Source organism: Periplaneta americana, chromosome 16, assembly GCF_040183065.1.
Source record: "Periplaneta americana isolate PAMFEO1 chromosome 16, P.americana_PAMFEO1_priV1, whole genome shotgun sequence".
NCBI lineage: Eukaryota > Metazoa > Arthropoda > Insecta > Blattodea > Blattidae > Periplaneta > Periplaneta americana.
Genome location: NC_091132.1, coordinates 120,295,423 through 120,321,411, shown reverse-complemented (window position 1 = coordinate 120,321,411; position 25,989 = coordinate 120,295,423). Strand labels below are relative to the sequence as shown.

General features: G+C 34.8%; 1 protein-coding gene across 3 annotated transcripts in view; it reads left to right on the top strand.

Annotated features, from left to right (window-relative positions):
* dy (dusky) overlaps nucleotides 1-24,648 on the top strand; it is a 292,387-nt gene extending 267,739 nt beyond the window's left edge. For all 3 annotated transcript variants that reach the window (XM_069812944.1, XM_069812942.1, XM_069812943.1), the window contains exon 4: nucleotides 14,380-24,648. In XM_069812944.1, coding sequence (XP_069669045.1) covers nucleotides 14,380-16,185 — 1,806 coding nt within the window. In that variant the 3' untranslated portion in view covers nucleotides 16,186-24,648. The remainder of the gene's footprint in view (nucleotides 1-14,379) is intronic.
* Nucleotides 24,649-25,989: the final 1,341 nt, after the last annotated feature.

Below are 25,989 nucleotides of genomic sequence, written 5' to 3'. Positions count from 1 at the left end.
GTTTCTGTGTCTGTATGAAGTAATATCCAAAGCTAAATTAACCGATTTGTATAATTAATTATTATTTCACCATTGGAAAGTGTAGTTTCTCTAGATGGACATAATGTTATTATAGTAAATTCTGATATAATATAATGTAATGTTATGTAATGTTATGTAATATAATATAATATAATATAATATAATATAATATAATATAATATAATATAATATAATACAATACAATACAATAAATACAATACAATACAATACAATGTAATGTAATGTAATGTAATGTGATATGATATGATATGATATGATATATGATATGATATGATATGATATGATATGATATGATATGATATGATATGATATGATATGATATGATATGATATGATATGATGCGATATAATATCTATACTAATAATAAATCTGTAGCCGAAATTTTTCTGGTAATTTTCGATTTTCCAAAAATAATTGGTCCTAACATATATAATTAACCACCCTGAAACCGAAAATCGCTTTTTTGAAATTTTGGTTTGTATGTCTGTCTGTCTGTCTGTATGTTTGTTACCTTTTCACGCGATAATGGTTGAACCGATTTCGATGAAAATTGGAATATAAATTAAGTTCGTTGTAACTTAGATTTTAGGCTATATGGCATTCAAAATACATTATTTAAAAGGGGGGTTATAAGGGGTCTGAATTAAATAAATCGAAATATCTCGCTTATTATTGATTTTTGTGAAATATGTTACATAACAAACGTTTCTTAAACAATAATTTCCGATAAGGTTTATTCCTTGAAAAATTTTGATAGGACTGATATTTAATGAGATAAATGAGTTTTAAAATTAAAATAACTGCCATCTAAGGCCGTGTAATGAATTAAAAAACAAATGACTTCGTCTATAAGGGGCCTTGGACAGCAACAATCGAAAGCTATGAAAGATAGCCTACAGAGAATGTTTCTGTGTTTGTATGAAGTAATATCGGAAGCTAAATTAACCGATTTGTGTGAATAATTATTATTTCACCATTGGCAAGTGTAGTTTCTCTATATGGACATAATGCTATAATTTTTTACAGTAACTTCGGAGTGAATTGAGGACAGGTAAGATTAAAATAGCTTCTTATGCACAAACAACTTGATAGGCTATTCTGTGTATTCGTTTCCTGTATTTCTTAAAATAATGTTTATCTCAGAGAATTAACGAACCACAAGAGTGTATTGATTTAGTATGCAGTAATAATATGTTAGCTTAGCATTCCATTATTTTATAATCCAAATTTTAACTATGCTCAATTGAATCGTGTTAAATACATAAAATACATATGCATTAAATGCAATGAAAAAAAATTGCGTAATGAGCCAAGCAGATTATGTTGCGCTGTTGTAAAATAAAATTTGTTCCTCCTGAGATTCAAGAGTCCCCATAACAAATTAAAAACTTACTTATCGGTGTACATCCGTTATCAACACATTTTTTATATAATATAATATAATATAATATAATATAATATAATATAATATAATATAATATAATATAATTTAAGTCATTTAAGTTATTTGAAGGGTTCAGAACCATAGTGGCCCAAGCGTCATTTACTGAATACGTAGAAAACAAGGGTTAAAATTAAGTTATTATCATAATTCAATGGAAACGTATAGCAAGTAAAATAAAGTATACATATTAAATCTAAATGATATGTCAGTCTTTATTAAAGTATGGATGCATGTAATAAAAATTAAGAAACATGTTAAAGGAATTGTCATTGCACCAAATGATTGCTCTCTGGACCAAAATGATCGCATTTTAATTATTTAAATACAATTTAAATTAAGTAACATATTAAACGATTTATCCTTCTATCAAACACGAATCTCCCTGGATCAAATGTCCTATTTTAATTATGTAATTACTTTATATTTATTTCTAATGGGTGCAGCGGAGCGCACGGGTACGGCTAGTTATTAATAAAATAAAATATATTTTCTTATTCACCATGAAGAAAAAAAACACGTAGGTCTACTTTACATCAGCAGACTTCTGAAATTAGAAGAACGCATCAGGCTGATCGTGAAGTTAGAAATTGTACTACATGAGTCGATGTACTCCAAGACATAGAAACCAATATTTTTTATTGTTTGTTCATTAATAAAATATCCACTTACAGGTAAGGATATGGTAATCTTTAAGATAAGAATAATAGGGTCCACACCTGTAGAGTAACGGCTAGCGCGCCTGGTCGCGAAACCAGGTGGCCCGGGTTCCATTCCCGGTCGGGGCAAGTTACCTGGTTGAGGTTTTTTCCGGGGTTTTCCCTCAACCCAATATGAGCAAATGCTGGGTAACTTTCGGTGATGGACTCCGGACTCATTTCACCGGCATTATCACTTCACCTCATTCAGACGCTAAATAACCTGAGCTGTTGATAGAGCGTCGTAAAATAACCTATTAAAAAAAGGAATAATAGGCCTAACATCGCACATACTCCATTTAACATTTCGTAACAAATGAAGCGCTTCAAATTTTGGTTCTCGTTGCGAAAGGAAAACTGTTCCTGCCATGCTTCTTAAATTTGTGTTTTTGCGTATTTGTTTTCTGTTTTGAAAGAAGCATTTCGAAATACAGTATTCTACACACTTACAGTATTACAGATGTACAGTTTCCCTGAAAAAGGATGAGACGATTGAATATTCCTAAGTCTCAGATGTGAGACACTGCGCATGATCGGAGACCAGAGCACTGATACACAAGATAATGAATATTGAGTTACTTAAATTCAGACTATTTGGTTTGTTACTAGCATCGTTCCGAAATTCACTTCAAAAACTGCAAAAAAATATGATAATATTACGTAAATGAAAGATAAATATATACATAAATCGTGTAGTTAAATCGACAATGGACCTTCATGACTAGATCGACACTCCACACAGAAAGGAAAGCTTTCATGTCGTTGCAATAGCTCAAACGGTAAGACTTCTGCGTGTTGTGTAGAAGAGTGCGAGTTCGATTCTTAGTCTATACAACGATTTTTTTTGTCTAAATAACGTTGAAATAGCTAAGTAACGTTGAAATAGAGTTTTACAAAGTCCTGAGATTAAGTGTTAATGATCGCAAACAATACAAAATTACAAGTTATAATATTATAAACGTTAATCTAATGAATGCATTTATACACACACATATACAATGTAAATGCATATATATTAAAAACTAACAATTAAAATGAAATTATAAAAATATATATAATAATAGACAAACTTTTACAAAGGTTTAGAGTCCTTAGGCTATGTAATTTGTTGAGTAATTATTACAATATTTTATTAATAGCTTTCCCATATGTGTAAGAAATGCACTCACACAAAACAATTTTTGTTAAAAGTATGGCTTTAGATTATTTCATTCTCACACCTTCAGTTAATTTTAACTATTTTATCTACGTGTTTGCAATAGTGTTTAATTTAGTATGCATTCAATTTTATTCATGTTATGATTGAATGGAAAAGCACTGTTGCAGTTATTGACTAATTACTTACATTAATACTAATTATTAAATGCATCTGTTAAGTAACCAATTGCAGTATCTTTTGCAAAATCTTGAATGTTTAAGTTGTCAATAATATTTCTGTACTATATACTATAATACGTTAAAAGAATTTGCAATAGATTTGGGATCCTCTACTTTATAATCATTGGTTTTAGTAAAAAAATATTTTCTTTCTTAGGATATCTACAAGTTTAAATTTAATAATATTCCGAATAGATTTAATTGCATTATCTGAATTTTGTACTTTTCTATTCAAATATATTCTATTTCCCTCTTTCATAATTTTTGATAAATTACACTGTACTCCTTGCAGTATTTAAGAACATGAGGATCATTACATTGCAACTCATTACATATAGATTCTTCTTTTTAATATATGAGATTTTGAAGTCCCTGCGTTATCTACATGTTTTTACTTTTGAATTTTTTCACAAGATTGAGTGGAGAAAATCCACTGAAGTGATTATGAAATTAAGTGAAAAATGCAATACATTAACTCTTAATATCAGTAGTACCAGTATCATATACGTTTTTCCAAGATTCATTTTGTAGACATAAATGTAAATAATCATTAGATACAACATTTACGATCCTTTCTTAGTTTTTAAATTAATATTTTGAAATTGTTCAGTGACATTGGAAACACTTAGGATTTGTTTATCATGTTGAGACAAGCCATTGATTGTAGGTTCTGTCGAAAAGGAATTCAGTCTAATTCTGTGTACAAAACATGCTACTTCAGCTTAGATTTAATTTGATTAGTTTCGCAACAGTTGGACTTCCTGTTATATCCTGTTATTTAGATATTTAATTTAGGGTTGATTTATTAACTCTTACTATGCAAGATGCCTCTTATTTCAATAATTCTATATCACGTTAAATAGTCATTGTCTACACTAAAGTATTATCGTCATCCCTCATTTCTCATCGTAATGGCGAACCGACGTGACATGAGACAGCGAGTTATAGCTCTAGTTGAGGCTGGATATGGGGCTAGATCTGCTGGCCGTTTGGTCGGTGTTCCTGGAAGTACAGCCGCGAGGTGGGTTATCGTTACCAAAATTTAGGGGAGGTCGAAAATCGCCCTATTCCTGGGCGTCCGCGGATTTCTTCATTGGAAGAGGATGCTCTCTTATTCGAGACAGTTCGACAGGACAACTTTCTGACTGCTAACGAAATAAGAGCAGTATCTAACTTTCCCGGCTCTTCACAGACTGTGATCAGCAGGTTGAGGAACCGCGGTATTAGGAGCCGGAGGGCTGCGCAAATGGAAATATTGGGGGAAGCACAAGCTGTCGACCGTCTTGCCTTCGCTACCAATCGAGTGGATTTCGATTGGAGAAATGTAATTTTCTCCGACGAAACAACCATCTCGAGTGATTACGAAAGTCCTGTCCGTGTCTATCGTGAGGATGGTCTCCGACATGACCAGCGCTATGTGCACCGACGTGAAAGATCGGGGCGCTTTAGCATATCGTGTTGGGGGTGGATGTCTTACGATGGACCTGGCGTTATAGAAGCATCTATAGCCGGTTTAATGCGGGAACTTACGAGCACATTCTGGAAAATATATTCCTTCCCTCCGCCCGAGTACGTTTTCCCAAAGGAACATTGCTCTTCCAGCAGGATAGCCATCCCGTGCACTATGCTGCAAGCATTCAAAGATGGTTTTAAAGGAGACCCGAGATCGAAATCATTAATTGGCCTCCGAAGTCACCTGATTTGAATGTCATCGAAAATTTATGGGTGGAATTGAAAAAGAGAAGGATAGTCCCTATGCCCACCGACGCCCTCGAAATCGAGACGAATTGTGGGATCAAGTTGTTGACACCTGGGAAGATCTCGCCGGGGATCAGAACTTATTTCACAATCTCGTGACATCCATGCCGGATCGACTTAGATCTGTAATAGAAGCTGATGGCATGTGGACAAGATTTTAAGTTAACAGGTCTCTTTTTGTTTCTTATGATTTTTTTTGAGGAAGAATACTTTTAACTTCCAAGTAAGTTTTATTTTTTTTTCGACGAGGTTCAGCCAACTTGTAAAACCCAGAAATTGGGCATAAATTATTCCATATATTTCGACAAATTAGACAGTCGAGGAACTCTGAACAAATTAATTACACCTCAATAAAAAAAGTTTTACCCGGGATCGAACACGAGACGTTTCGGTTATACAGCGGAACCAACACGCTACTATATGAGCTACCGAGACAAGACAGTGACAGCAGCAGTCCAGAATGTAGATCCCTTAGCAGGCATTTGCCATTCGGTACAGTGAAGCAATGATATTTTGTGGCTCGAGCTATGTTGTGAAATCCTGGCCTTAAATGGCAGTCTTCTTCGTGATCCTTATTCTGGTCCCTGTCCTTGTTGTGGTCCTTGTAACAATTCTTGTACTATTTCTCATGTTATGTATCGTTACGTCGATATCGAGTGAACCGCGCTGTAGAACTTTAACTTCCGACGACCAAGAATCGTCTCATTCTTTTTAAGGGTAACTGTACGTCCGCTGCTGGTATCTCTCTACTTACTTCTAACGAAGTGAAGGAAGTAAGAACAAGGCAGGGGTATGACGCCATCGTTAGACTTGTGTGAAGGCAGGGATATGTGTCACGACCCAGCTTTGGCATTCACTGCAAATAAGTCATCTTCACTCGGTTTCACCGATGCTCTTGCGCCTTACTTGGAATCGAATTTGTAGTATCAAGTGGCATGAAACGAAGAGGAGAGTAAGATGAAATAAGGAGTGGTGGCAGAATGGAATGTGGGAAACGAGATCCCCGGGAAACCCTCTTTTCTAATCTTGTCCACCCTAAGTATCATTTTTGTCAGCTTCGGGAACTGCGGAATTTTAAGCCCACGCCACCCTAATACTGAGCTACTCGCAGGGAGAAGGAAGGAATACTAGGAGGTAGTGGTTGCAGTGATGGAAAGAACGCTATTATTCCGCTATCTTCGTTAAATTCTTCAATTTGAAAATGTTTCTTGCTTCAGAAGACTTCATTAATCGGAGCAGGTGCTAGTAAGAGTAATGACCATGACACTAAGCTGTGCTATGCGGAATCTTATCCTACATGAAGCTAATTATGTCTTGTTTTAATTGCACTCAGTTTAAATAATTATAGCATGACGTCTGAGTTACGAAGAACATGAACCTCAACGCCAGATCGCGTGTAGAAGCGACAAGATTCTTCATTGTTGTGAGCACTGGGAACAAAAGTATTACTGGGACACGAAATTATTTACTTTACAAAATAACTCATTATACTAGTGAAATGGAAAAGTAGCATAAGGAACTTTAATTAGTTGTTGCTTTATTTAATGGCATTTTCAATTGCTGAGGTTACATATTGTCGGAATGCAGATAAGAAACTATTCTATAAATATTATAGTAACATTGAAGTGCAGAACGTATTGTGGACACTGTGATAGTAGGATCTAAATTGGAAAGGATATGTCTCCCAATAGATCAGATAATGTATTTGTGGAGAAGCAGAATCTATAACAATAATAATACACAAATATATCATGTAACCAGAAAATTTCCGGAAAGTAGGCAGTGACGTCAACTGAAGAAGAAACAGGAGTGACGCGCACTGGTATTCAGCAAGCTCAGCAGAACAAAAGACCTCAATGCAAGCGAATGGAAATAATGGACATCAGATGGGAGCAATTCCGAAGCGGGTGAAGGAACTAAGATCTAAATCGAGGCTGACTAGAAGTAGAGTAACGCAAGTAGGAGATAGTTCAGGGAGCAGTGATGAAGGAAGAGGGGAAAACGAGGTGAAAAAACAGTATGACTTAAGGAAATGGTGTGGAGGGGAAATAAATCTTGAGAAAAGAAAACTAAGACCTAAAAAGTAGCAATGTGGAAAATGAAGTAGTGAAAAGTGCAAATAATTAGGGATGTAGAGAGAGGGGGTTACAGTATTTTTGGTATAATGGTGGGTTAGGAGTAAAGTAGAGGAAGAATTGATGAAAGACAAGAAAAGACTAGTGGCAGAATTGGAATAATAAATTAAAAATAAGTAATGTCCCAATTGACTTGTACGAGAGGCGTGTAAAACGGTGACACGACACTGTATATTAATAATGTGAAGTGCCGCCTCACCGATAGGATATTGCTTAAAGACAAATACATTCATTCATACATAATGTAACCAACTCTACAAATATTTAACATATATACTTCACTGTGAAGGTAAAATAACTTTGGAAACAGGTTTAAGATAATACATAGCAGCTGTGCCGAAAATGTCACTTAATCGTTCGCCGAGCCACTGTGTAACCTGCAACGTGTATATGGAGGGAGGCGGACACCCGAAGGGGAAGTGAAGCAACTGTCTGACTTATTAACGGATTTTCATTTTCCTTACGTCAAGCACTTAAATATAATTTTATACAGTACAAGGTTACAAACTAATGTTTAGTACGTGTAACGAAGAAAGAAATGAACAATAAATGAACAATATCACAACCTAAAATTAATTGTCTTCAGAATGTCTCTGCGACAAAGTTTCAAAATCAGGAATTATGTCACTTACTGCCAGTCGTAGTTGATCACAAAGGTATTTGTCTGTCAGTCGTGATCTAAATTTGGTTTTTACTATTTTAATTGTTGAAAATAATTTTTCACAAACGTAAGTTGTAGCGAACATGGCTTCAACAGAGCAAGCGAAAGAACGAAGATTCGGATATTTATGTTTTGGCAAAGATTTGAAAGTTCAACATTTGTCAAGTCCTTACATCTAGCTTTCATTTGACATCACATAGTAAATCAGTGAGTTCAAATTGAAGAGCTAACCGCATTATTTGTACATCTGCTGAAAAAAGGTCGACGTACAGAGATGATGATGATGATGATGATGATGATGATGATGATGATGATGATGATAACAACAATAATAACACTTAACCTTTTAATGTTTCATCAGTAACATGTCGTATAATGCCGTTTTATGTTATACAACCGTTTTCCTCGTAATACTTGTGAACAAATCATACATTTAATATTCTCATCATATTGGCAGCAAAAAAATGCGTCCTCCCATCTTACGTGGAACTTTCGTACATGGTTTCGAGAGAGACATACGCCACTCGCAGGTCAGAGACAAATACAAATGGAACGGAGTTTGACTCCAGTGAGTGAAAGGGTGGGGGTTGGCGGAGGTTAGAAGCAAGCGAAATGCACAGGTATCACTGCGAGCCACGTCTCGCGAGTCACGTTCTAGCCACGGCTGATATACAGTAATTGAAAATACACGTCATTAGTGTTAGAATTTACACAAAATTAATTCAACACAAATTTAAACTTATGAATAATACCACATAATTCATATCACAAAGTCTTGATTGTACTCATATTCAATGCATGTGATACAGTACGAAAGTTTTGGTTATAGTGCACTATGCTCAAATTTGTATTCATATAAAAAATTCAATTTCTGAAAGTATAAAATACTCCGGAATTATTTCCCCCTTTGTGCACTAGTACATAAACAATATATGTAACAGGAAGTGCTGTTGAAGTTTATTAGATTCTGCGTTCATGCCTTCCGGAGGAAATAACTTACAGATATTAAACAATAGTGCCGCCAATAGTGTGGAAAAAATATCCATATACAGGTGGATAAGGGAGAGAACTGACAGATAACATGTCAGAAATAATAATTTTAATATCAGGGATATCCAGCTTACATCCAGAAGTTTCCCATTGGAGTTATAACTTGTAGTTAAAAGATATATTGAATTTTGTCTAAGACAAAAATGTTTGTAAATATAGGGCCGCATTCAAGGACGTTACTCTAACACACTTCGTCTTGACTTCCTCAAGTCAGAAGTTACAACGTAAACCAAAGGGGAGACCTAGGATGAGATGTGCTGAGGTCAGAACGCATCAAACGACATAATCCAAGAAGGAGGAAGAAGAAACCCAAAGTTGAGCTATATGAGTATTACAAAGTGACAGTATCGCCAGAAAGAGTACTGAAGTTACACACTTTGTTTTATGATCATGAGAGTATTTTATTTTGTTAGCGAGTAATCTATTATTTAAATGAACAACAGTGAAACGCCTTCTTCATATCGATTTACGTAGTTAAACTCTCAGAGAGTTGACGGACTGAACGTTTGATCGAGACCGTGGCCGACTGACCTCCCCTCTGTTGGGGGGATCCGTTACTTCTATGGACTCACGTGAATAGGTTGCTTCTCATTGCTCATTGTAATGGATGACGACACCTGACGTTCCGTATTAACTTCTCGGTAACACGGACATTGTCAGAATTGTACAATGTAATAGCCGATAATCTATAGTTTAAAACAGATAGGCCTACAAGTTTGTACATTCATACCTTTGCAGCATTTCGTACGTATTTCTACAAAATAGACACTATAATACTGTATGTATGTATGTATGTATGTATGTATGTATGTATGTATGTATGTATGTATGTATGTATGTATGTATGTATGTATGTATGTATGTATGTATGTATGTATGTATTCACACTGCAAATGGATATATGCCCGGTGGCAGTGGTAACTAATTACACTCAATAATGACAATTAGTAATAAACACAACTAATAAAAAACAATAATAATTAATAATAATAATAATAATAATAATAATAATAATAATAATAATAATAATAATAAGGAGCATCCTAAATTAAATGAAGCACGATCACTTAAAATAACTTTTAAAGTAAATCTAATTTGTATCTTAACCCTAAGTTAATACCTGCACAAGTACCTTTCGGCACTACACTTATTTCGCTATCAACTCACTCACTGCACTCATTCTATCATGATTTCACTAACACTGTTCAAATACTTTGTACCACTATGAACTATAGAACTTCACTGACACAAACACACTTCACTTACACAGTAGACTTTTCTGACACTATACACTTCACACTTCACTGACACAAAACACTTCCTCACTGATACAACATTTCAAATAATAAAATATCAATTACACCCTTTAAATAGTGTGTATAATATACTACCGTCTACTAGTAAAGTCCTTACGCCTATTTTTAAATACATTTTTGGTTATTGGTAAAGCCTTTATTAAGTCTGCAGGTAAAGCATTCCAGTTCCTGATAGTACGATTGAGAAAAGAAAACTTTCCAGTGTCCGTCCTCTGTCTTCTTTCCCTCAATTTATATGAGTGGTCGTTCCTTGAAGAGTAATTTGGCGGCTGCAACCTATTTTTTATTTCTCTCCAGGCAGGCTCACCTCTGTATGTTTTGAACATTGCGCATAATCGAATTCGCGTTCTCCTGTCCGTGAGTGTGTCCCATTGTAATGGTGAATTTTTCCGACAACACTTGAGAGCCCGTTTTTTAATCTTTTCCACTGTCTTAATATGTTCTAATCTGTAAGGATCCCAACATGCAGCACCATATTCCATTACTGGACGAACTAGTGATTTATATGCAATCTCTTTGGATTTATCAGAGCCTTTTCTTAGTACCTTCATGTTCAAAAACACTTGCTTAAATAATAATAATAATAATAATAATAATAATAATAATAATAATAATAATAATAATAATAATAATAATAATTGAATTTTATTCTGTACGTTTTGGTATGTAATTTAAACTCGACCATAATCATTAAGGATATTAAATCCAGACATTTGAGATGGCCAGGGCATGTAGCACGTATGGGTGAATCCAGAAATGTATATAGAGTGTTAGTTGGAAGACCTGAGGGGAAAAAAGGACTTAACGAGACAGAGATGTAGATGGGAGGATAATATTAAAATGGATTTGAGGGAAGTGGGATATAATGATAGGGACTGGATTAATATTGCTCAGCATATGGACTGATGGCGGGTTTATGTGAGGGCGGCAATGAACCTCCGGGTTCTTTAAAAGTCATTTGTAACTAAGTAAGGAGTTTAAACTATACACTAAATATTGATATTAGAAATGTGATTTCAGTCTCCAGATTAAAATTTTTTGGTGTAGGACAAAAGAAGCCTGTGAATTTTCCCTAGAGATTATTTTGTCATTCAAGAATTTGTTTATGACCCGAAACGTTTAAGTGAGTACATATTAAGGAAAAATGTCGTTACCATTTCAAGTCTTTTCTGTTATAATTATGCTAAGATAATTGAGGCGCTCAGCGCACAAATGGCCCAGACCAAAAATTATAATTCTACTTTATCTCTTTGTAAGAGAGCGCGAAATGCGGTACACAAACGAAACTTGTGCTGAAATCGCATGGAAAAACTGGAAATGATGATAGGTCGATTTACACGTTGAAGAGAACAATATGAGGAGCTCTTTAAAGCAACAAACTCAATACGCAAGTTTTGTAGGTTGGGCTATTCGTGCGCTGAATGTTTCAATAGTCATCAAGCCATGACCTACTATTATTTAATGGTATATGTACGTGAACGACCACAAATTTTGTCAAAAAATGCAGGCTCTAAATTTCTAAAATGTTATAAGAAAATGAACTCACAATTGGACAAAAATTACAAGGTACCACAACAAGACTTATTAGAACTTAAATATCTGATAAAAGTATAAAAAGGTTACTAATAATATTTTTTTACAATTCACTTTTTACTTTAAGTTAAATTTTCCAAAATTTGAAAATGTTCAAACATATTATTTCATAACTCCACAACCATTAGAGATAGAATTATGAAATTTTGTACACTGATTTAACATCCATTTATGCAAAAGGTAGACTATAATAATGCCCAGTTGTTTGAAAATAGAAAAATTAGGTCACAAAACATTATGTACATTTTAATATATTTTATACAGGAGAAATAAAAAATTAATTATATTAAAATAAACAACTCTACATGTCTGAGTGTAGTCTAATTTTCAGAAATAAGTGTTTATTACATGCAAGAAGAATATTAAAGACGTCAGAGAGACCATAACAATGTTATGGTTACCAAATGATGTAACTGCAGAATTTTTTTGTTTTTCTTTTTTTTTCATACTTTGATAAAACTGGTTTGAAAACGATTATTAGTAGCCTTTTTTATATAGTTTCATCAGATATTTAAGTTCTAATAAATCTTGTTCTGGTGCCCTGTAATTTTTGTCAAATTGTGAGTTCATTTTCTTACAAAATTTTAGAAATTTAGAGCCTGCATTTTCTAATAATATTTGTGGTCGTTCACGTACATATGTCCTTAAAATCACAAAAATAGCAACCATTTAAACGTTCCTCTCAATTATAGGGAATTCTACGAATTCTCTGCCATATTTTTCTGCATGCTTAAAACTGCAATAGTAAGACCAATAAAACCCTCTACTAATCAATGTCTAATAAGAGTAAATAATTCTTACACAATGTGAACGCAATGGATCATAGGGCTCATAATTTTAAACTATATTATTGCAATCATAATGTTTAATTACAATGACGATGATGACGTTTGTGGTTCTACGAAAGGTAAACATATTCGAACGCCTTAAGGAGGAAACTCGTCCATTGAAAAACACAAACTAACAAGATGCTAATAAATAAATATTGACTAGGTTATTTTAAATATTGTTATCATTTATTTATTTATTTATTTAAATCCACCACCAACAGAAGCAGGCTTCCAATTACAGGTGGCTTACACAGATACATACATAAAATACATAATAAGAAAAAAAAACAAAACAAACAACACAAACGAAAGAAAGAAAATACATAACGGTAATAGATGCTAGAATATAATATTGCAGTTAATATAGTGCCAAATGTCAATATAATGATGCAAAATTATTTAGAAACTAGAGTAAAAACATTATAATACACTTCTTCATAATTCAAATATCTAAGGATATACAATTCTTTTTAATATTTTATGAAATTTTTTAACTGTTATACTGAAATCTAATTGAGAATCACTGTTTAAAGACAAAGAGTTGTAAGTATTACACATAACAAACAACGGAGAGTTCTTGAAGAAAATACTTCTAGGATTGGGAATAACAAAAGGTTTCCTATGACGTAATTCTGTTTTTTTTTTACATTGAACTGAAGGAATTTAAGAAAATCACAGTTATTCACTATACCGTTAACAGTCTTATAGAGTAAAATTTGACTGTTTATTAATCGTCGAGATTTGAAAGTTTTATAATTAAATTAAAAATGTAACTGAGTATATGAAATTTGCTTGTCATAAGACGACAAGTGATGTTTTTTAAAATATAAATAACGTAAAAATCATTTCTGTATCCTTTCTATTTGCATTTGATGGGACTGGAACTGAGGTGACCATATTACAGACGCATACTCTAGCTTACTCCTAACTAGAGATTTATATAGAGTATCAATAGTATTTATATGTTTTAATTCTTTTGTATTTCTGATTATAAAACCTAATTTTCTATATGCATCAATTACCAAGTGATTTAAGTGCATTTTAAAACATAAGTTGTGTGTAAAATAAATACCCAAATCCTTAAATGTTTCTACTCTAAGTAACTTCACACCATTAATTTCATACGAATTTTGAGCAACTGTCTTATTTTTAGAATACGTCATAAAGCAACATTTAACAGAAGAAAATTATCGATACTCCATCTATATAGTCTGTCCAAATCATGCTGTAGATCAAAAACTTCTATAATATAAAGGATAGCGCAACAAATTAAATCGTTTCTGACGATATTTTGATGAATCGAAATAGATCACTAATATTGTAGAACTTATGTAGTTACATATTCCACAAAATTTTTAAACATAGGGAATTCTCTCTTGACAGTTTCTCACTAAAGCTTATTGCCATTAATATTTACTGTACTCTGTGATAGGAATTAACAACTTTCAAATAGTAATGCTTTGATTCTGTCTTTCCAGCTGGCAATCGCGGAGGAGGTGGAGGTAGTAGAAGCCGTTCCAGGGACGGTGCAGGGCGTAGGACCTTCACAAGAAGCAGCTGACACCGGGGACTCCCAGTTGGCCCAGGACAGAGGAGATGACGCAGACTTATCAGGCTCGGACCAGCTGGCTCTGGAGTCAGGAGATCAGGAACCCGGGGGCACGAATTCGAACCACGGATATGCCCCTCCTCAGAGAGGGCATACACTATCACATCCCGTGAGGGGTGGTCCTGGACTTGGACTGCCACCCCCTCACTCTCATGGAAAACCATTCGTTGGTTCCCATCACGGGAAGCAGCCCATTTTCGACCACAATCTGGCGTACCACGGGCCTCCTCCGCCTCCACCTCAACAGAAGCCGCAGCCAGAAGCTATGGATAAAATATATGGTGCAACCGGAAGTGGCGGAGGGGGAAGCGGTGGTGGAGTTGCAGGTGACGCCTGGCCAGCACCGATGCCAGACATGCCAAAGATCGTATCCCTGGACGTCAAGTGTGAGAAAAACCTCATGAAAGTGTATATTGGCTTTGATAAGCCTTTCTACGGAATTGTTTTCAGCAAGGGCCACTATAGCAACGTGAACTGTGTGCATCTCCCGGCGGGGCTCGGACGTACCTCTGCCAACTTCGACATCAGCATCCACGCCTGTGGAACGGCCGGAAACACTGAGAACGGGCTTTACGGATATGGAGCTGACTCAGGGTCTGGAACCTACTTCGAGAATATCATCGTTGTGCAGTACGACCCACAGGTTCAGGAGGTGTGGGACCAGGCGCGGAAACTCCGCTGCACGTGGCATGACCAGTACGAGAAGTCAGTCACATTCCGCCCCTTCCCAGTCGACATGCTGGACGTCGTAAGAGCCGATTTTGCAGGCGACAATGTTGGCTGTTGGATGCAGATCCAGGTCGGCAAAGGACCGTGGGCTTCCGAGGTCTCAGGTCTTGTCAAGATCGGCCAGACAATGACAATGGTACTGGCTATCAAAGATGACGACTCCAAATTCGATATGCTGGTACGCAACTGTATGGCCCACGATGGGAAACGCGCTCCTATCCAATTGGTGGATCAGAAGGGCTGCGTTACGAGACCAAAGCTGATGTCTCGCTTCACGAAAATCAAGAACTTCGGCGCCAGTGCTTCTGTGTTGTCGTACGCCCATTTCCAGGCTTTCAAATTCCCAGATTCGATGGAAGTTCACTTCCAGTGTACGATACAGATCTGTCGGTATCAGTGCCCAGACCAGTGTTCTGATCCCTCATCGTTGCTCCATGGTGCTCATACTACTCTGCTAGATGCCCAGCACGGCGGTCCGGGCCCCGAGACCGGCTACGGCCCGCCACCTCCCCCGCCACTACCTCTAGAAGCCTACCTTCAGGCCGCGGCTGGCAGACCGCGGGACGAGAGAAGGGTGCGGCGACAACGCAGAGACACTTCTTCAGACCCGGAGAAGGAGGTTGGGGTGAACAGAGTAATCCGGGTGGTATCGACAGGCGATTTGACTTTCTCGTTGGACGACAACGCCAACAGCAGTGCTCCTACAATGGTGTTCCCTGGCCGCAGCGAGGACCCAGTCGTGGCAGGACTCATCTGCATGACGACCCCGGGATTTGCTGCAACTTTAGTTGTATTGTTGGCCATACTCATCATTTCCTGCCTAATGTCAGCTTTCTTATGCGTTCGGCTGCGACCTTTTGCCACATCCGATAAAAACCTATCAGCCTCTTTCACCAATCCTAATCTGAGCAAGAACAAAGTTTCTAAGAGTTGCTTCTATTCGTAATGACGAAGTAAAGTTCGGTAATCGGAACTCGAAAATCTAGGTACGATACAAAATAGTAATGATGTCAGAAATTCTAGTGAGGGCTAGAGACCTTCATATAATTTCGACATTTTTACTCGAACTTCATATTTTGCATTACATAAAGGCGCATAGTTTTAAGAGGAAATATGAAGAATTTTGTTTAAATAGCCACTGTGCGTTAATATATCGATTGCTGAGAACCAAACTGTTCTAAGGCCAACTTTTTATAAGAAAGAAATCTGTGTTTCATTGTTGTTCCAGTTCTTGTCGTCATATATGAATCGAACAAAATTGTGAATATTCCTCTCCATAAGGTTGCTGTGAATTATTTCAAATTGTTTCATCAAGCTTTGAATGTCAGGAGCTTAAAATAGCTCTCCTGTATAAAAAATAGTAAAATGGACTTAGAACAGTCTGGTTCTGGACCATCGATATTTCTTTCTAAACATTAAAAAATGCTACGCTTACACATCACGTAGTAATTTATGTTGCTCATTCGTCTCTCGATTGAAAATTAGAATTTTAAACGAACTTTTATATAAAAAACTTACAATTTTAATACCAGTAATGAGACCAGAAGACGATAAGTTACGAAAATCAATATATAATTCCTCAAAGTAACACATTAAAACTAGAAATACCATGATTTGACAATTTCAGTAGTGAGAAATGTTCATTATTTTATGGCACAGAAAGATAAAACCGCAATGATAAAACATATCGCAACTTATATTCTAGATATTTACCGTTACCCGATCAAGTGCAGTCACTCTCCTCTGCATCGATTTCCTTTAGTAGATCACCTCTTGCTTTACTTGGGTTTTTTGCAAGCAATATAGACATTGATTAATTCTTTAAAAATATTATAACTTTTTATCTCAGTTTTCTGACATATTTATTTGCGTACTTTTCTATACTGAGAAATTTCAAACTATTTTTATACGAAGTTTTTACATAAGGCAATGAAATGACACTGGGTTTACTTTTGGGATTCTGTGGGATCACGTTTCTTCTGTCACTGGGGGGTGTTTATTGTCTTCCATCATCTGCAATGTTGACTTTGTGACGTTATTGTCATCATTGCATAGGCTACGTTATCGTCATTATTATCATCATCGAATTCAAATCCATTTTCTTTATTTGTTTTCTATGTACATCATCAATGAATTTACCTTTTCATTAAAAAAGAGAACAGCTCAACAATTCTTTTCAGGGATATTTCACTTCGGTGTATTGGTTAATATATCGATCTGTTTTGTCGATCGATTTAGTTTATGGGTTCCATAATTTATACGCATTATGTTTACATATATAGTGTGTAATTTTGTTGGTTTTGCCTGTAAATTGGTGACACCAATAAATCTGTAAATAAATGAAATGTCTGACTCGACAGTCCGCTCCTTGCAGACATTTATAGGACTACTCTTCATGATGAAGAGTTAGTATTGGGCATATTGCCTCTGGATCTGTTAAAAACGTTGTTATTACCGGTACTTAGAAATATGATGTAAAGAAAATATTTTTAATCCTAGTGGGTTTCTATCATTTATGTTCACATAAAAGTTCCAAAATCTTCTGCACTTCTTGTTGGTTCCATCTTCAGAAATATAACTGAATTACCTCACAACATTATTGTACTAGGTATTTAATAACGTAAGAAGAATAACTACATCATCATGTATATTATGACAAGATAATACTGGCAATGACTCTGTTGGTAAAATGGACCCATTATCATAGAGTAATTACTATACAGGCAAATTAGTGACGATAGTATGTGGGTCATTTGCAAAATTTGTATAACAAATGGACGATTGAGAACGTCAAAATTAAAGTACTATTTAGTGCATATTCTGGATGTATTAATATAGTGCAATGTCTCTGCCATAGTAATCAGCCACTGTACACTCACCTTGCTTTAAAGCACTGTTTTGAATGATGTAACAGACATGACATAGAGTAACAGATCTGACAGGTAACAGACATGACAAAGCAAACAAGCATGTGCTAACCTAAATTATTTTTGCTTAAAAATCTTCAAAATAGCAACTCAGCTACTGGACACGTGTACTATTATGTCCTCTTGATCTTGACTTTATATGTTGTTATTTGTGGAAAATACAACACAAACAGATCTGACAGAGTAAAAATGCACGCTTAGACTAAAACACAAAGCAAGAGTATGACACACAAACTCGCCAAATCAAAATGGTGAACATAACAGTACAATCAAAATGGGTCTTTGTGCATCATCTTGGCTTGTGCTGACATCTGTGGGATTTCTTTTTCAACTGTGTACCCATAGGAACAGAATGGTGTAACAGACCTGACTGACTTACTGGACTAGAGTAATTATGTAATCAAGGAAATATAAACTCAGACATAAATGAATAAGTTTTGATAATACCAAATGTTTCTTTAATTTTTTTCTCAATTACATTATTAAACAAACCTTTATCTGGACATAATCATGCTCCATTTTAAAAACTTAACTAGTATGGACACTGCATTTTAGCTGTCAGTATGAGAATTTTATTTTATTCTCGTGATATATTTCACATGAAGGAAATAATTCTTGTGACGTTTACTACATTAGAATTGAAACTACTCACTGTTAGGAATTTATAACTCTATCGTTATAAATGCAATAATGGGAAGGGTAAGAATTGATGGACATCATTTGTTATACAAATTCTGCAAATGACCCACGTATGTGATTCAATTCAGTTACTTTTCACGCTCTCGCAGATGGAACCTGTCAGTAGTTCCGAAATTATGGAACATTTCTATACACGGTTCAGACTTACAGCTAGCACATTACAACAAAACATTAACCACATAAATATGTTTTCCTTATTGTCATATTATTCAAATGAAAGGAAAGAAATCTGATAGTGTCACTAGTAAATTTTATAGTTTTATTTTTTCAAACAGATCCTATTATTGACAGATAAGATTTAGTTAACTGCTCTTAATTGAGTGGATATATTAAAAATATAAGTTTTTGTCTTGCATTTAATTTTTATCTAGTATTTGATTTGATGTTATGTCCATTGAATTGGCAGTATTATAATACGAATTTAACATATTCAAGAAGGCATGCCTATTATTATGTTTACATCTGGTGTTCGATTAAAATGGCTCGTCTGGAGAAATACGGTTAAATTAATATAATGTAACGATGTGAGTAACTTAACATTGTTTTTGCCAAGCATCACCAACGTCCTGTAGATTGTAGAAATCGAGCTCACGGTTTTTCACTAGATGAGTCGTTTTGGAGAAACATTCAGTATGGAACTGGTCAGGAAGAGCGGGCGAGAGTCTACACTCTTGTATTTGGGAAAGTATAATACACTTACGATGGTGTCCAGGCAATTATTTTTAATTATGCCTGCATAGGTATTAAGTGTTCTTGTTATGTTGTACTTAAGACTTAAGTCTTGCCTTTCACTTCCCTTCATATGTTTCTCAGGGAACCACAGTTCAATTCTGAGCAGATGCAGCTTCTATTCCCTGGACTGATGATAATGGCCATGTTTACTAAGCATATAACGGCTATCATCTTCAGGTGACCTGACCTTCAGCTGTTAAATCTCAGTGATTTAACCTTCCCAAAATGTTTATTTATTTAAATTCACCACCAACAGAAGCAGGCTTCCAATTACAGGTGGCTTACACAGATACATACACAAAATACATAATAAGAAAAAAACAACAAAACAACAACACAAACGAAAGAAAGAAAATACATAACGGTAACAGATGCTGTCCAGATGCAATATTTACATACCCAGACTTCATTTTTAGCATGAAAAATGTCAGTATAGTTTTATTTAATGGAATACATTTATCATGGAACCAGTTTTTACATTCATTACGCTGAATTTTGACACTATCATCAAATACCTTACTATAATAATACCGGACAGCTGTATACTAGCAGCATTGGCGTGAGTGCGAAAAATCGCGGACCTGACATCTAGCGCAGAGGGATGGAATTACGTCCACATATACAAATATTAACATAGCGGGATTCGGACTATTGTTTAAAACGTGAGTTACTAATGTGGAGTTATATATGAAACACTTTAGAAATGTTGAATAATATTTAATGTAAAATTATTATCTTGTATCAAAGCTGCATATTATGAGAAATATTGCATAATTCATATTACTTTCCGTAATTAATTGTTACATTTTTTTCTTTGGTTTACCGAGACAAAATCAATCTGATATTAGGAATGAATTTACAATATTGTTTTATATACGCATTGCTGACAACTGCAAAGATAAAATTGATAGTAATCTGATGCTTGTAATAATTAGTAAAGGCATGTGGACAACAATAAAACTTAATTTGATAAAACCTTAAAATCAAATACATTTTAACTTCTATTGATTTATTAGGTCTAAATAAAAAACTAATTTTTATTGTTCTATCAACACAAAGACGAAGGGATTAGGCCTAGTAAAGAATGTTGTTGACTTACGTTTTATGAACTGTCGGAAATCGAAAGTATGATTTGGAGCAATTTGTAATGCTGCAATTGTCACAATTATAAATAGCACATATACACCCTGACATTTTAACACTAGTACTAATTCATAAAACTATTAACAAATTAACTAGCCCAGCAACAATATACATTGCAGTTGATTACAGCTTGTTTCGCGAGTATCTCCATCCCGGCAGTTAGGTAGCAGCACCATCGTAGTTCGCACGTAAAACTGCTAGCTGTCCGGTATTATTATAGTAAGGTATTTGCTATCATCCCGTTTAGTTATAGCTTTTGAACATTCATAGCATCGACTCATTGTTGTAAACGATAGATGGAAAGATGAGATGTGGAAATGCTCCTTCACGTTAATATGACTGCTTTATTTGGTGACAATTTTAATTGTTGATGTTTCGAGAAAATATTCACACTATTTATTAGCATATAGTAAATTGCACTAATTATTAAGTTCACATTTCACTCACACGAGTACTCCGTTATTTCAGCAAACAAACACACTTACCAAATATTTTATAAAAATCTCATCAAGCAGGTTAAAAACACAAATTTATTGGAGCAACTTCTCCACACAACTCTAGCCTACCATTGCTTAGTAGATTATCCTAATAGGCGAACGAATTCACTTTCGGTCTTCCTGTATAAAATTTTCTAAATTCCTTCAGTGGAACAGTGACTCGTATAGCGAGACAAATGAACGAAAGCCTTGGAGCTCATATACGTTTTGGCCCACAGCCCCAGTATCCTTCGCAATGATGTACGCTTGCGCATCTTTTAGTTTTCCATTCTTTATGCCTCTTGATTCGATTCAGTAATTTACTGAGCCACAGTAAAATGTTGGAAAAAATTTTATTTTACTGATAATGAAATGTTATTGCAAATAATTCTTCGCCGAAGAAATCGACTTGATTATGTCGCTGCTGAAATTTTAGAAACACTAGAAGAAGATTTATTTCATTGGGTTATACAGGGACATCATTTTATTTTTACTAACATTTCCAATATTAACCTGGCTATACCTTTGGAGTAAGGGAAAAACCGTTTACTACCCCCCTTCCACGACTGGAGTTCGATGATACTGGCGTAAAATACAAACAAATCACTTTACTATGTATAGGGAGAAAAGTAGTTCATCCACTTACGTAAACTAGGAAATATCGCGTTTTTCAGTTCGATAACTTTCATTATAGGTTTTTGTTTAATCAAAATACACTACTGTATTGACAATAAGTGTTTTTACTCACGAATTGAGCTATCCATTCGGACGTATATATTATACTGTCTACAGCACATTAGTGTACAATATAGAGAATGAAGTTAAATTGAAAAACAATCATAATATGGATATTTAAATACATTTTTGAAAGTAGTGACCGTTCATTTCGATAAAGGCTTCAGTTCTTTAGAGCATATTATCGCACTTTAGAATATTGCACCTAATTCCAATTAGCAGTTTCTTCCTTCGTACTAGTGACTCATGTTGAAATAATTCTGTACCTTACGTACTGTAAATTCCATATTCACTTCTGCCCGATCCGAAAAAATAAAATTACTCTGACATGTTATCTACTGTTCGTCCAAGTAGTTAGCCTATGTAGTAGGGTCGTAGAAAGGGGGGAAATCACTTGACAGTTAATTACATAACGAGGCCCTTTCATTTAAGTTATTTTGTACAGTTTTCTAATATTACGTAGACGTCCAATTCCTAACAGAAATTAATGTTTTCAGAAAAGAGCTAAGACAGTCCACCCACTAGCTTTTACAGACGAGTCAGCAGAAGCGGGTGGGGGAAAACCGGGATGCGACGTAGGCAAACGGACGGCAGTACCTGTACGAAAATATGATTCGATATTGAAAGCTCTTTTGTCACTGGAAAACGCGAACATTTTTCTGGAACGTACTTTATTCACTAACTCAGTACTGCTTACTATGACCGCATACGCGGCCTTGGTTCTGTGTGGAGAACGGTTGGGAGTTTACTAATAGAGGGGATGGGAGTGAAGTACATTAAAAAATTCAAGTACAATAAAAATTGAAGTAAAAATAAAATGATGTCCATGTAGAACTTATTTCCCGGCAGCGTAATACGACACATCGCGAGGACAATGCTTTCTTTAGTCAGGAAAGGAATATGAGCTTATTTGGCAACGAGTTGAGCAGATCTTTATTTTTTCCATCCAGGAATTCTTTGTTTATTATTATTACACAATATATTCTTTGTATATCCTTTTCTGTTATTTTCAAATGGTAATTTATGTTTCAATAAAAATTGTGACAACTTGTGTTTGTAAATTTAAGATACTCGTATCTTATCTGAAAAGGAATCTCCGTGTATGTGCAAACAGTCGTACGAGCGCTTGGTCGATTTTCCGATGCCGCCCATAAAGACATCTTTGGTTGATTGTTTGGGCTTGAGTATAACATTCATAACCGCTTTATAGTCTGTAGCTAATCCACGTTCTTTTAAGGTTTCTTGAAAGATATAAATATATTGTTACAAAAGGACAAGTCATGGGCGCATTATGTTTATGTAAAGCTCCGTCATGCGAAATAAAGTGACAAATAAAAACAGTATGAAACACTCGAATGTATTTTGATTGTGAGGGAAAAGAAAAAAAATAAATAACATTAAATATTCACTTATTTGTAGCTTTACTGTACTCGTGATCACTTTAGGAATATAGTTATAAGTGGAGCAGTTCATAAAAATACAGCAAACAATATAACCGTAACTTAAACTGAAACTGTTTGTAATGTAGGAAATTATCGAGGATTATAATGAAATATGTACAAATTAAAGTTATGCAGATTAAATTATGATAATCACGGTTACAATTTTACAAAAAAAAAACTGTTAAAATTACTATTGTGGGTAACTGGCAATCGTAGTTGAATTCTGTTGTATGCATAGAAAAAGCTTATGTAATCGACAAACAGCATACTCGGATTAAAACTTTTCTGTTAATATTTAAAAGTAGCCTACTATGTACTACACCGTAAGGTATTGTCTTTAATTTTTTGTGTGATGATACAAATGTTGAAAGTATTCTTCATTAAATAATCTAACGTGAACATTTACTTGGAGTCGGGAGATATTGTCCTCCGAATTCACTTCATATTGTGCGTATGGAATTTATTAATGTCGAAGACAGTCTAACAACAGTTTTGGTATAGAAATATTGTGTAGCTGCTTTCCTTCCCTCTATGAAATGTGTATAATTATTATGTAACGAGGAAAATTATACTGAGTAAAAAATAGGATAGATAAGTAGCAAGTGTTCAATTGCTTATTAATTTTTTTCGCTTATAGTCGTTCATTTCTTAAAAATGATAGAAGATTTGAAATAATCTTGTCCAGACAGGAATTGACATTCATTCTCATCTATAATGGACAACTAGAAATAATAACTATATTGTTTTGTTGTTTTTGCTATAACAAAATCAAAACCTACAAATACATAGTCTATTCGAGCAGTTGCGAAAATCCTAAGAATCCTTTATAACATGAATAAACATACTATTATATACATATAAAAATAACAAAGTCTTAAATAAAAATTTACGTATTAAACCTTATAATTTTAAGGAAATTAGTGAGTGACGTAGTTGCCTGGCTACCGTTGTAAGTGTCTTGATAAAAATTTCCCATCACGCTTAAGACAATTGATTATTAATACTCGTATTTATTGTAGACATGTGTTGTGTGAGTGTGTTGTTCTGTTTAAGGTGATATTTATTTAAGTATGAGAGTGTGAATGGAAAAAAAGAACAAAATTATTTTTTTTACATCTTGTAGTTTTTCAAAGCGTGTACGATAACTGTGTATGAATGATAAATATAAACCCTGAAAACTAACAAAATGTATTTTGTACTGTAATAAAGTATATGATGATGATTAAAAAATAAATAAAAGAATAAATACATTTTATACTATTGTACTTAAATACCTATAACAGTAGTCAGATGTGAGCCTACAGTCTAAAACTCATTTTCGCATGCCTAGTTATATGATCTCGCAAAAAGGTCTTTACCCTGCTACTGAGGGCTGAAGTAACCACATCATTTGCGTTCTGTTTGGTTAATGATTTATGTACAGAGTGTCTCAGAAATAGACCGACATAATTTTCTGGCATGTTCTTTAATTCAAAAGAACACAAAAGCAAACTGTTTCACCTTCTAACTAAAATTGTTCTTAAGATATCAAATAAACATGATTCGTGATTAGGCATGGTATTAGTATACAGTTATCAAAAGAAAAAGTGGCCGCTCTCTAGAAGTAAAGTTCCCTTCGGGTGTCTTCGCTACTACTCGGAGACAGGCGATGTTACATGTTGTTGGACCACGACCATTTACACTTATAATTAAAGTATTATGTAAGTTACTTTATAGCGTAATGATAGCGTTCCTGCCTGATATTCATGAGGTTCTGCGTTCGAACACAACCTAATGCTTTTTATGTTCTTTTTTGTTTTGTTTTTAAGAGAGAGAGAGAGAGAAAATATACATAATTGCTCCTGTCTCTTTTATGATTATTTTAGTAATTAACATCAGGTTCATGAATGTATTATGGGATGACTTTATCATTATTTATTATGACATGAGCCGTTCAGAGCAAAAGTGGTGTAAGTCAAAATTGAGCTAATGAGGTTTCAAGTAAGAACTCTGTAAAATACAGCGCAAAGTAGCAATTAATATGCCCTTCTTGCTATCCACTGACTACTAATCGTTTAAATAAATTGAATATTAATTGCTACTTTGCGCTGTATTTTACAGAATGTTCACTTTAACCCTCATTACCCATTCTTGACTTACACCACTTCTGCTCTGAACGGCTCACATTATGGCTGCAAATGGAAAAAAAAAATTTATTCTCAACAAAAATATCTTTCGTGGTATAAACAAAACAAACTTACTGGCGTCTGCCTTTGAACATTCAAACAAGCGTTCAAAGACAAAACAAGAAGCCACGATTCAATATTTAGTCTATCTTCCCCACATCTCGATTACATCTTGCAGTCCAATGGGCATGGAATCGACTGTTCTTAACCATAACATTTCAGGTATCCCGGACCTACATACATCAGTGTTCTGTCCATAGGCAGCAAACCCAGCATTCTCCAATCTTTCCTATTTTTTGCCTTCCTCTTAGTCTCCGCATATGATCCATATATTATCATAATAACATATTATGATATTATCTTAATGTCGTCTATCATATGATATCTTCTTCTGCCCCGAAATCTTCTCCCGTTCACCATTCCTTCCAGTG